The 13,354-nt window shown below is 35.8% G+C and overlaps 1 protein-coding gene across 8 annotated transcripts in view; it reads right to left on the bottom strand.

Moving 5' to 3' along the window:
- Positions 1 to 1,544: 1,544 nt before the first annotated feature.
- Positions 1,545 to 13,354, bottom strand: part of LOC108750899 (WD repeat-containing protein 47) — an 80,763-nt gene continuing 68,953 nt past the window's right edge. For 2 of the 8 annotated variants that reach the window (XM_018490745.1, XM_018490744.1), the window contains exons 7-11: positions 11,061 to 11,260; positions 6,093 to 6,262; positions 4,971 to 5,278; positions 4,423 to 4,645; positions 1,546 to 4,296 (exon numbers count right to left, since the gene is read on the bottom strand). In XM_018490745.1, the coding sequence (XP_018346247.1) occupies positions 4,151 to 4,296; positions 4,423 to 4,645; positions 4,971 to 5,278; positions 6,093 to 6,262; positions 11,061 to 11,260 (1,047 nt within the window). In that variant the 3' untranslated portion in view covers positions 1,546 to 4,150. Of the gene's footprint in view, positions 4,297 to 4,422; positions 4,646 to 4,970; positions 5,279 to 6,092; positions 6,263 to 11,060; positions 11,261 to 13,354 lie in introns of all 8 variants that reach the window. The other 6 variants (XM_018490747.1, XM_018490748.1, XM_018490743.1 and 3 more) reach the window with 5 other exon arrangements.

Raw genomic sequence — 13,354 nt, 5'->3', positions numbered from 1 at the left:
ATTGTGGCTTATCATGCTTTTCGTATTAAATTTCATAACTTAATTTTTTTTTAAATTCAATTTTTAATGTTTATATAGAAGAAAAATATGTAGAAACATATGTGATATCAAAAAATCTGTTAGTGAAATAAAGAATGAGTGTATGAGAACCTCTGTGGAAATGATAGAGTATACAAAGCAATTCGTGCGATCGATTAGAGGTGATTCTTGTAATACATTATTAATTTGAATACCTCGCGCGCGATGAATTATTGAACGGCGTGATTACCCTAATGCATCGTCGCATGTTCTTTCTTTCTAAGTTCCTCGTTTCTTGTTCATAAGTGCGAAATCACTTGTTCGTGATCACAGACACTAATCTCTCCATCTCTAGCTAAAAGCCTATATTTATAATCGCCGTTTCCGTCGAAGAATGCAACCAGTTTTAAGACGGTTGAACGGGTGAATCTTGAAAATCAGTTCATATTCGCGACATATTTGTCATACTTCTAATTGCAATTCGGACGAGGAATGGATGACATCTATCTTGAGGCTCGTTTCCTTTCCAGTTAGAAAGCATTATCGAATAGTTATCCAGAAAATTCGAATTAGACCCCATTGCCAAATATCATCGAACAAACCGCAATAGGAACGTAAAATTAGGAAGCGTCGCACCTCGGGGGGCATTCCTGAAGACTACGCGAAACACGCGGTACCTCGATTTTGTAGGTGGGTCCAATAGAGAACACAGAAACTACATTTATCCTCGAGGAGCTTGGATAACGTGCTTGTCCCGGGACTGAACATCGCGCACCGACAATAATTAAGGCTCATAATATGGCCCGCGGTGAGGATTTCAAAAAATTCCGAAGCGCCAAATCAACCGGATTCGTCGAATCGACAGATGGCCCCGACAGACGCACAGGAATTCCGTGGGTGGATCCTCGCCGCGGGGACGCTTCCCGGGGCACAGGATTAGGTCCAGAGATCACGGAATTGGTCGTCGCGACGGTTGCCTCTTTCGCCTTTCTTCTCTTCACTCCGACTTCGACAAAGTTCGAAAAGTTCATTCCAAAAAAGACACGTACAATATAAAAAATATTATTTTTTTTACATAATTTTTAATCATTTCTCATCACATTATATTATTTATCCAATTTTATCTTCCAAAATCTATACTTTTCAAATTATATCGTGTATATATCTTCAAAAATTATTTTTAGGACAGACTTCAAATTTTTATGTAATCTCTTTCTTACGATACGACTATTATTTGATACTTCTTTTTAGGGCAAACAAAGCTGTTTCATTCTGCGAACGAAATTTTTTACCTGTTCGGTACAGTCAGCAGACGTGATATATTACAGCGGTAGTTTTTCCATAATCAACAAAAATAAGTTCTATCTACGCGCCGAAATTGCCGGTTCTCCATTAAATGATTCTCATTAAAATTTTTGAGACTAGAACAGTTTACATTCGCGTATTTTTACTTCACAGAATCGGACCCATAAAGCGCCAAATTCGGCGCCACAGGTAATACATGCGGGTGGAAGATTGCATGATTACAGTCATTATGGGAAATTTATAAAAAGTCGATCGAGCTTTCATGGCGCGTATATACACTACGGTACGAACCCACACGCCGGCATAATTTCTCTCTTACGGCGGCCTCTAATCGGTCCGATTACCCGAATTTCTGAAAAACTGACCCTGAGATCGGCGGCGGGTCTCCTAGTGAAACTTTGATGGGTTCTTTGGGGGTGATTTTCGTTATTATCAATACGATCATCTTAATAACGTAAATTTTTATTGTTTAAATTAGACGTGACATATTATATCGTATCTACAAGAAAAGTACAAAGTTATAAGTTATGCCATGTATATATAGTACGTTATGCAGTAATACTCGAGTATGAGATAATGAGAGAATTTTATTTTAGAACGTTTATGAACTCGTGTTTGGATATATTGTGAGATGAGGGAGGTAAAATTACTATTGTGGAATAAGGAATATGAGGAGGGGGAGGAAGAATAAGAGCTCACAAAAAATACAAAAATAAATATAAATCGCCGAAAGCAGTCACGACAGAAGGCACGATAAATTGCTACATGGAAGCAAATGCTTGCATTGAGTCGCTATTAACAAATAATCGCTTCCGTCCCATTCTGTTTGCCATTGTCATTCTGATCTTTTCTGTCAATCATTACAAAATACGTGAAGCAGGAAAACAAAGTTCTTGAATAATAAGATATGACAGAGTCGCTAAAAATGTGTTTTCACAAATGCAAAAATATTTCGCAACTCGATTACGTTGATTATCTTTACGAAACTTTGAATCTCTGCCAAAATCATTTTGAAAAGTCGCAACTGGGTGACAAAAACAATCAAGAAACGAACATTCGTAATAATTTATTTAATCAAAAAGTTTTTTTCTAAAAGAAAAGAAAATAATTAATTCTAACAATTACTTCATGAAATCTTGAAAATGATTGAATGCTAAAGATCACAAACCTTTTAGCAAACGGTTAACTTTAATCTCCTATTATTCACCCGTTTTTTCCTTTATTCTGCTTTTATTATCTCTTATATTTCATTAATATCTCTTTCCCTATCTCCTTGAATACATTCGCCATCTTAAAATGTGATTTGTCCGTACGCCGAAAAGATATGCTAACAGGACAAAGTAAATCTCGCTTTTAACAACGTTGATGTCGAAGTAGGGATAAAACAAATAATGATATGCTTGCATCGTCACTCGACAGATTAATGGTCAAATCAAAGAATCGCCGAGTTCAGTTGCTGAACGTGTATTTACAAAATCTTCGTCCCATGTTCAACCATCGAATCACTACAATCGATGAGAAAATTGCTTTCGACAACACAAAGTGATGCGCACTTTCCCTCTTTTTTTATTTCGCTGCTACTGCGAGCTTTGGCGATTGCGACAAGCAACTTAAGTCTAATTGTTAATCCTTACGACTTTATATTACTAGAATACTATCTTCTTTGCGCGAATCGTGTAAACTTAGTCACATGTCGCGATGAGTAATTGCTTGACGCTTGGATAAATTCTCTTGATTTATATTATTTTAGTCCGTAAAAAATAGCGATTAGTATATGAGCATACGTATATAATTTCTTTCGCAAATACAAAGATATATATATATATATATATATATATATATATACTATGTACTAGAACGCGTGTGTATATTTGGCTTGTGAGTTGATAACATGTAGATGGAAGTATGAGCATCTATGTAAATTAAACGCGCGCGCGCAACAATTGTGGTAACAAGTATTGCAACAAATTAAAAATAAAATCAGTAAACACAAATATTTCTATTGAAACGTTGTGAAATGATGCCACGACGCGAAGTAAGAGCGAAAGTAAGAGAGCGTTTAAAAATTAAAAATTAAAACTTCGTCCTTTGTGAATATTCTTAAATTTTCTTAACTTAGCTCAACGTATCTACAATACAGGCATCTCTGATTATAACGAAATTCTATTAAAATAGACCGGGGAAAGGGATATATCGCATCGTGATTCTATTAAGTATGTGTGCATTGTGTTCCTGAAAAAAGAACATTCTTCAAAATCTGTAAATCTATTATCATGTTATGCAAAAAACAGATATTTAAAACTGACGATGTAAACGATCTCGCTTCACGTTGTTGTAAAACAGTATCGAAGCGAGGGATTATTCATCCGCAGTCTTGTGACTCCCGATTAAATTCATAGCTAAAGACAATCCTACCGATGCTCGTCCCATATCGCGTGATTTACGCGTTCTTTATTCCCTAGCCCAAGTCTTCAAAGCGTGTTACGTTTTAATCATTTAAATGCTTTACTTTCGCATCAATGTTATAATATTACGCTGCGAGTTAATGACACAGTCGTATAAATCAAAGTTTTAATTGGTCATTTAAGGAATAATTAAACTGTGCGAATACGTCAACAAATATCATTTGAAATTTCATTTTTTGTGATTATAATCTCTATGGGATGACTTAAGAATCGAAATTAGAGTCTGAACTTTTTGTGGGATCAATTCAATGTAAAAAAAAAAAGAAACAAATCTAGACAATATTGTCAAAGATGAATTACTATGTTAAAATATTCTTAAAAGAACAGGTAAATAAATAACGGTGCGTTATTATACCAGGACTTTAAACAGGCGGTAAAGCCCACAACGTTGCAGTTTTATCAGCGGAAGTACTGAGAAACGAGAACTCCGTAGGATGCCAACGTCCAGAGATGACTTTGTCTTGATGTTGAGCGACTACGACGCTAGGTAGAGGCATTGTAAGATCGCCTGCAATATATTTCATCATATTGATATTACTCGATCGTTACAACACTTGTATTATAAATAAATTATTTATTTCAATACTGTAAATAATATTTCTAAAAGAGATGAAAATCAACAAGAGAAATTCACCTTGCAAGTCTGTGAGTACCAATTTGTTATCATATCCCGCCGTCAGTAAGTAATATGCCGATGGTGAGAATCGTATGCTCCTGATATCTGCCGCGTGAGGTTTGAAGCACTGTACCGTTCTACCGCCGCGAATGTCAAAGAGAACGCAGCTACTGTCTTCGTGGCCAGACACCAACAGTCGGCCAGACGGATCTACGCAGAGCGCAGCTACGGGACTACCGACCTGCAATGGAATCAAATGCTGATCAGACAAACAATACTGCTTCTATTCTTGATAATCATAAATAACGTCCGATAAATATCCGATTTAGATAGAAGAAAATAAGTAATTTTGTGCAACTGAAAGAGATGCTGGTGCAATTTAATAATGTAAATCGAATATTTGTCGGACGTAGAATTCGATACGATGTCGGAACAAAATAGAAAGATGCTGATGATGCAAGGATTTTAAACAATAATAGAATTTAAAAAAAATATTATCCATTTTAATCTTCTCTCTCTCATTTTTGGTGATCACTACAAACATATCGACAGAGAACCCGACTCACCCGGCTGCCAGGTACCGTCGCAGGTGTAACCATATTGACGCAGCTTCTCGTCCTCAGATCCCAGAATCTGACTGTTTTATCCTGCGATCCGCTGACGAACATCGCTCCGCCCCAGTTGTAAAGCGTCAACACGTGGCCGCTATGACCACTCAAGGCTTGGAAAGGTGTACCGGTCGTGCAATCGGTAACATAAATTTTGCAATCGCCAGCACCACCGCTGATCAAAAGGCTCGATTTATTTGACGTGTCCTCGAGGAAGCACAGGTCACGCACTGTACCATCGTGCATAGTCAATTCGACCTCTTGTCCTAAAAATTAAACATAAAAAATACAGAATCTTGTAATGATATACGTAGTAAGAGAGATACTAATTATTAACCAGATTAATATAACAAATCTGATTAACAATTACAAATTAATTATATTTATCTTGCTAAAGAATTCCACAATAATTATATGAAAAATTGGGTCCCGGTGAAATAAATTAATTTTCACATAATGTAGCTTATCGTGTAATGAACAAAAATATCATAAAGGCTGTATCAGATATACTCTGTGAACACACAAGTTTTACATCTTTAATGCATCATAGCTTAAAAGTTATTCATTATTTAGCCTTGTGTTTATGACGTTTATTGTTTATTACACGATAACTTACTTATATGAAAATTAACTCAGTTTATCAGGATTTAATTTCCATACAATTAATGCGAGATCCTTTCTAAATTATGAATTATTTTTCAATGTTTAAGCTACAACTCTGCGGGTTTTGTAGTCTAAACTGCTTTCAAAAATGCAAAGAAATTTAGCAATTTACGTATTCGAATGATAAGAAAAATTCAAAATAGAAATGAGCTAGATCTATAATTCAAGACTTACTTTTAAAAAAATTCAAATTTTGTTATAATAAGATCAAGATTACATCTCAGAGAGAGGTTTTTTCGAGAAAGAAATATTTACAATAGTAAAGAAATATTTCTTTCCAAGAAATAAACCAAATAAATTTTATTTTATTTTAAAAAATGATGATCAAAAAATTTTTTCTTTAATCATATAGTAAAGAAACATTTCTTTGAATCGAAGAAACCTTTCTCTGGGTGTACTTTCGATTATCAGTAGTACCTTCAAGATTCGACGTATCGGCGTTAAAGCGCATTAATTTCACAGTTTTGTCATTGCTTCCGGTCGCGATCAGCCGACCGTCCGGTGTCCACGCGAGGCAGTATATAGAGCCTTTGTGATGCTTCGTCCTCTTGAAGAGAACGGTAGGTTGATACGTCTGATGATCCTCTCTGAAAACGGAACACGAAATTCTATTAAAGCACGTGATGATATGCAGCAAACATTTCGACAATTCGCAATGGCATAAATCATCCATCTAAAAAAGGAGATTCCATTTCGCTCTATTTCATGAGCTATTAATCTGTCTCAAGAAGGAAGAATGCTCGAGTTCTCAAACGTCACTTTCATAGAGCTGTTTTCCTTCCTCGTTTCCAGCCTTCATTAACCGCGTCTCTAATTGAAGTCGATATTGTGTACAGCAACTACAGAATTCCACCGTGGAAATGAAAGAGAGACTCGGGGACCTCAAAGAGACGACGCGCCACCGCTTTCACGGCGCCAGTTCTTATGCAGATTTTAATTAAGCACTGCTCTTTTCTCACCACACGCATCCGACGCCGCGTGAGATCGCGATCGCTTACTCCTCTCCCCCCACATCTGCTGATCAAGATATTCATCCGTAAAATCTTCCCCGACGTTAATTATTATTCGTCCCCTTGAATCTGTTCGATTTGAGCATGACGCGCGAGATTAACGTCACTTCTGCTGCAATTTCCAGCGAGTGCCGAAGGGGAACGACTTTCGAAAGTGACGATACGATTATTCGCAGAGGCGGTTTCTCCGGATAATAACGACATAATTGGAGAAGTATTAAGTGATAAAAAAATTATAGCACAAGTAAATTATTGTATACAGTTATTTTACAAAAATACAGATGTAATGAGTGTTAGAAATTCTCTCTTGAAACGTGAGGTGAGAAATTTTGCAAAAAAGCTTCTTATACTAAATAAAACTAAAATAAAAAAATTTTGTTAATTCTAAATTTAATTTTTAATTAATCAAAATCTAATAAATCGTAATAATTATAAATATGAAATAATTGCAAAATTAAGTCTTGCTATCAATTTTAAACTTGATGAATAACTCTCTTATGGCTTTGTGTACACATCCTACGTAATGAAATATCAAGAGACAATTGTTAGAATTGAAATAGTAAATTAAAAATGTCGGCAGGAAAGAAACTTATTCCTATTTGATAGAACAATTGTCTATAACCTTTGGAAAAAACGCTAATCTTTTTTTATATTTTGATAGTTGACACAAAAATGATGCGAAAAAAGAAAAATACAATAAAAAAAAATAGAAATTCATAACATGTAAAAATATACTTTCACTTATCAATCGGGTGTATGCGTGTTCATCATGTTTGCACACGGGCCTATAATTTATGTTAACTATAATTACTATTATTAGTTTTCACACATTTCATTCTCTAGCATTTCTTTTCACTTGTACAAATATTAAAATCATACAAATTCTCACGAGCTAGAATATTTAACGTGTAATTTATGTATTCACTCTATTTTATTCTTGAGCAAATATCTTTTTTACAATCACGTCGGCGCAGCACTCGCCGACAACGTTACTTCAATCAGGAGCACAAGCAACGAAACCGCAGACTTACTGTCTGTAATATAATGTAATAATACAAACGGCTTGAAGTGATATCTCAATTTCAAGTCGAGCAATGGGATTACGTCGCTCTAATTGAACAATCACGGAGTCTCTCGATAGTCATCTCGATATTTTCACATCAGCATTGACTTTTGCTCCTATCGCAACATCGAGTATCATGGAGAACAATCTCTCGTCGCCTCGTAATTTTACGCAGGAAATTACGAGCGCGTGCGTATCATTAACGTATAATTGCAGCAGTATCTCTGATAGAATATTCGCGTACTTTAGGACATTAAGCGGATTTTATGAACCGTTTATTCGCACATCTTACTGTAACGTTACAGAATATACTTATAAGGCGGTGCTTGAGAAACACTTTGTATTCGATGGCTGACCAAGTAGTAATTTCGAAAGTTACGCAAGACGCACGCGTATGTCGCACACTTTGCGTTTTAAGTAATACGGATAGGTATAAATTTTCTACGGTGCAACGGTAATTTATTTCGCGTGCGCAAACTTTCTCGACGCCAACGAGAATCGTTCCGCGCGCGAAACAACAGTCTGAACGGAGTAAGAGGCTGCTCGCAAACGGACAAATGGAAATTGTTGCGCGTTATTGACTTTGGACACAAATTACAGCTCGTTGAACTTACCGGAACATCGTAATACAGCGTTAAATGAGCACTGCCGTGAATTGCCGTACATGGAATATTCTGCGAGTGAAAGGGGACCGTTTGTTGTCTACCTTATAATGCAAAACAGATTGTCTTAAGGTATAACGTAACGCTATCTCAAAAAACGAAATTACAATTCCAAAGTAATTACTACACGCCGTGTAGACATGATTTTTGCCTTTTTATCATTCTTAATTATAAATTCATTATTTATTCATTCGTATACTACTTATTTACGTTCTCCAGTTTTTTTTTTATCGCAAACCGACGCTTATTTCCTATGATCCATTTTCATATGTTCCTTTTTCGTTCATTAGAACTTCGAACTAATTGGTCTCAGAATTAATTTGAACTTTTGCAAAAATTCTCGAATTTTTCGATTCTTAACGCGTTTACAGTTGAAAGGCAATTATATTCAAGAAATCAACGCATTAAAATATAATGCGGAATTATTCTGAATTCAAATGTGATAGCAGGAAAGATAAAATATTGCAAATCGTGTGTTCAAGACGATGTAAACGGAAACAACGTGCGTTTCAGCATGGTGGTAACCGGTAATGGAAAAAACTGTACCGGCAATTCACATTCGCTGAACAGGCAGGAATGCTCCGTTTGGCATGAAGGCCTCCGCCGCTCGTTAGGCCAGCACACCCGCGTAAAATTAGTTTAGCAGACGCGAATTTGTACTTGACCAGCCTCAAATTTACATACGACGAAGCTCCTTTGTTACGTATGAGTGACAACAAAGACTTGTCGATTATAATTAAAGCAACTCATAATCATATAAGATTATTCTTAACTTTCTATGAAGTTCATGTAACATGTATCATTTCTTTCTTAAATAAACCAGATTTTTTTAAATGCGACAAACCAGCAATTTGCAAGATTCTTGTTTCTCGTTGATCATTAATTCCTAAAGTACTAGAAACTAATTATATTCTTGGAAGCTGATTGAAGAACATTATCGCTTGACAAAATAATCACTAGTAACCTATTTTCCATTGATGCAAATTTCAGTCTGAAAGGTTAGCATTTGTAATGAGAAGAACGGTACATACAACGATCCAAGTTTTTGGTGCATCTGTTATTGCATAAATAATATACGTGTATTGCACGTGCACATATTACAAAGTATAATATCTCACCAAATTACAGTTTGCAATATTTGCGGTAATATCGAATTCCTTTTCTTGCGATAAAGAATATCTATTGCAACGTGGGAGAACGCATTTGATTAATCTCTGTTCTAATTACACCGCGGAGCGAAGTTGCGTTGATATTATCGCATCAAGATGATAGATAAACCGGAGCTTATTGAATAGCGTGACGCGTTCCGCTGTAAGATCCGTGATTTCTCTCGCGCTTCGCGTCGGCATTTTTCGTGATGCGCTATCTCGGGGATCCGAAACGTGTCCACCGTAAGGAAAAAGCGACGCCAAGCTCGGCTGAACAGGATTTATCGTCGCAACGACAAGCAGCGAATTTTAGCTCGCGAAACGCGCTTATCGCAGACGTAAAGTTGTTTCATCGTCGACGATTCTCCCCGCGTGTCCCAACGATCGGATCAGCTTTTAGCCGACTTGTAATTTACAGTTATTTTCGCTGGAACCGTTAAAATATATCACAACTCTCTCCTTTTTTGTTTTTTACTTTCGTTTTTCTTTGTAAATTATTTTTATACTCTGTACCATGGGCGCTTTAATTTGTATGTTCTTAGAGGGCGTAGACATAGAACGGTATAATAAACGGTATAATAAACACAACACATACACACTCTCTCTCTCTCTCTCTCTCTCTCTCTCTCTCTTCTTCTTCTTCTTCTTCTTCTTCTTCTTCGCAGAAGCACGAATGTGACTTCATTCGATTTCTTCCAATTTGACAGAAATCATATCTCCGTTACCTAAATTTTTCAATAATCGCATAACGTGAATCCATTCGTTATCTTTGCGTAACAGATACTATTAATGATATAGTGATATCTGTAATTCATCAAAGAATGCGTATCCGAGACTGTCATTATTCAACGATATGCTATCGCGAAATGGCTCACACGCAATAATCAAAAGGTCTGTTGCAAGCACGAGACAGGCGGCAATGTTACGATCACGTTATTTCCGCGCTTCGATTGAGTTGCAATTGCAATTTAACGATTTCTCGAACGCCCGGTGCGAAACGGCTTCCAGTATCATATAGGACTTCCGCCATTGATATGAAGTGCATTTTGTAGAAAGTTCGTTCCATATTAGTAATTAATTAATTAGCTATGCATATTTAAGTGATAAATGTAAGACTGTTTTATTTGTTAAAGCTAAAATTTAGTTAAATAAATTATTTATTTAACTATTATAGAATGTTTATGAAAATATAAATTTTTAAATTATATATTAATTTGTTTCGGAAAGCGATTCGAAAAATTATTACAAATAACTTAAATCACCAGAATTAGGTTCATATATCAAAAATAATTTTCATATATTAGGTTCATATATTAAAATATTATGAAACCATTTTGTAATATATTTATAAATTAAGTAATATATTTAAGTTATATTTTGTAATCTCAATTAGAAGAAAAGTGAAAAAACATCATAAACTTATCAAAGAATTCCGAACGTATAATACTGGAAGTTCTCCAATGGAATGAATAGGCGCGATAATTAACGAACACGATTCTTACCTGACATCGTGCAGTTTCGGGTAAGCACATATTCGCAACGTCTTCGAGTTCGATCCCACGGCATACAGCTTCCCATGGGGGTGAAATTCGGCGCAGCGTATCGCCTGCACATCCTCCAGAGCGGTGACGGGAACGAAACGCGGTCTCCCGCCGCCGTTGCTGCTTCCATTGCTAGTTTCGAGTTCCGGTCTCGGCTCTTGCTGCAAAACGAGATGTGCGATCATTACTCAATTTAGTATTAATAAGTAATTATCATCGTGCGAGCGAGCGTATGGAACGAATAATATGCCTGTTGCAGCGTGGACGATTAGGAGCCACGCCGTTGCAGCTCTTGCAAACGGAATGCGCGCGGCAAAGGTACAGCTATCGTGATACAACGTATTGCCTTAACGAGATCTAATGAATGCCTGCCGGCGCAAAGCAACTGTTTTTATTCGCGGAAAGGACAAGTACCGCCGCAACGTTGCGGATGCACTTCTGCGTCCGGTAGCCACGATGAATATGGAAACGTTGCGGTGAGATGAACGTAATATTGAAACAATATCATTGCATTCGATATTTGCACATTCTCGATGCTTCCTTATTCACAAATTGCATGTGTTAAAATTATATACACGCAGTTTACAATTAGCGTGTAAATATATTTATATTTACACATATTAATTATATACATAGAAAACGTTAATTTTAAGATTGATAAAAGTATTCAAATAAATAATTTTAAAAAATATTAAATAAAAAATAAATACCAATATGAGTTAAGTACAAATATAAATAAATATAAATAAATTAAAATGAAAAAGTATATATATGTATCAAAGATTATAATATTGTTCAGGTAATGATTGAATTACAAGAATGTGGATGGTTAAACAATTTTTTTTTTTTTTTTTTTGGAGAAAATCGTACGAGATGTTAATTAAATTCTTGATAATTCTATGATAATTAGTACTTTCGTTTAATTCTTTCCCTACTATTAAATTTCTTTTTTTTTTTTGGACCAATTAATATGCTTAACATGGAGATATGCATGTTTATGTACACATAAAGAAATTTCACTTTCTCGTTTCGCGCAAGACGCAAATGATGCACACTTCTTGTGAGACAGTTATTGCTCCAAACTCGCTGAACCAGCTCCCGTATTGCAGGCGGCGAACCGAACGGAAGGCGAAAAATTCAGGAACGTTTAGAAAGTTAAACCCTGAATGAATTTCTAACTCACCAGAGTTCCGTAAAGAAGCATTTCAATATTTATGCAATAAAATAAATCGGAAGAGTCATAGTTTTTTTCTTCTCTCCGGCGTTATTAAAATAAAATAAAATGCACGAGCCAAAGGTTTTCTATTTAAAAAGAAGAAAAATAGCGAAATGTGCGGTGAAATTGATGCAGATCGATTTCACGTAGCCGTTTTCCACATGTAATCATACTTCCATTTCTTTAACATCGACAATTAAGCAACAGTTATGGAATTACTATTCGCAGAAAAAGCTCGCAATGCTTCTTGGCGCAAAGTACTTTTTTCTGACGCTACAGATCCGGAATCGTTTCGCGATTCGTGTTTGCGCAACGGTGCGCTTCGCTACGCTTTTACTTTCATGGCACGAGATTGGCTGCGACCGTTTATCTAGATGGATAAATTAGCAAAGCAAATGTACACTCTGCCTACTGTTGTTCTCTTCTTGGCAAACCGTGCAGCACGAGCGGAATTATGAGCACTCGCGTGCGTTTTCACGCGGCGGCATACGGTTTAACGGCGCCAAAGTTGCTTCTTGCCAGTTGGAATGGCTTACACACGTGTAATTAGATCTCGAATGTATGCGTGATAAGCGCAGATCTTCGCGAAAAGATAAGATATAAAGAAGCCATAAACCGATATAAATGTTTCCAAGTTTAATCATTATTAATTAAAAAAAAAATTGTTTATCTATCAATTGATACAAAGATAAATTCATACAAAAATATTTATATTGTAATATAAAAATAACATATAAAGAACAATGAAAGAGAGATTGCGTTAATAACGGTATTCAATGTATCACTTTGTTTCAGAATTCTATTCTTATATATGAATTAACGTCGCAAAATCAATAACCATTGTATAATGATTCATTGATTTCCTTCAATAAGAATTTTTTATCTAATCTCAATAAGTCAATCCGAACAATAAGTGAACGGAATTGAAGGGTGAATCAGACTGAATTTTTAGTTGCAATCTTGCTTGCTAATTCATTACCTTTCACCTTAAGTTATTCTAATTCGCTACGAAACGCTATTTTTACATCCAAACGTTACT

This window comes from Trachymyrmex septentrionalis, unplaced genomic scaffold (assembly GCF_001594115.1).
Source record: "Trachymyrmex septentrionalis isolate Tsep2-gDNA-1 unplaced genomic scaffold, Tsep1.0 scaffold38, whole genome shotgun sequence".
Taxonomy (NCBI): Eukaryota; Metazoa; Arthropoda; class Insecta; order Hymenoptera; family Formicidae; genus Trachymyrmex; species Trachymyrmex septentrionalis.
Note: the sequence above shows the minus strand (reverse complement) of the source record. Positions and strands in the feature narration are given on the sequence as shown.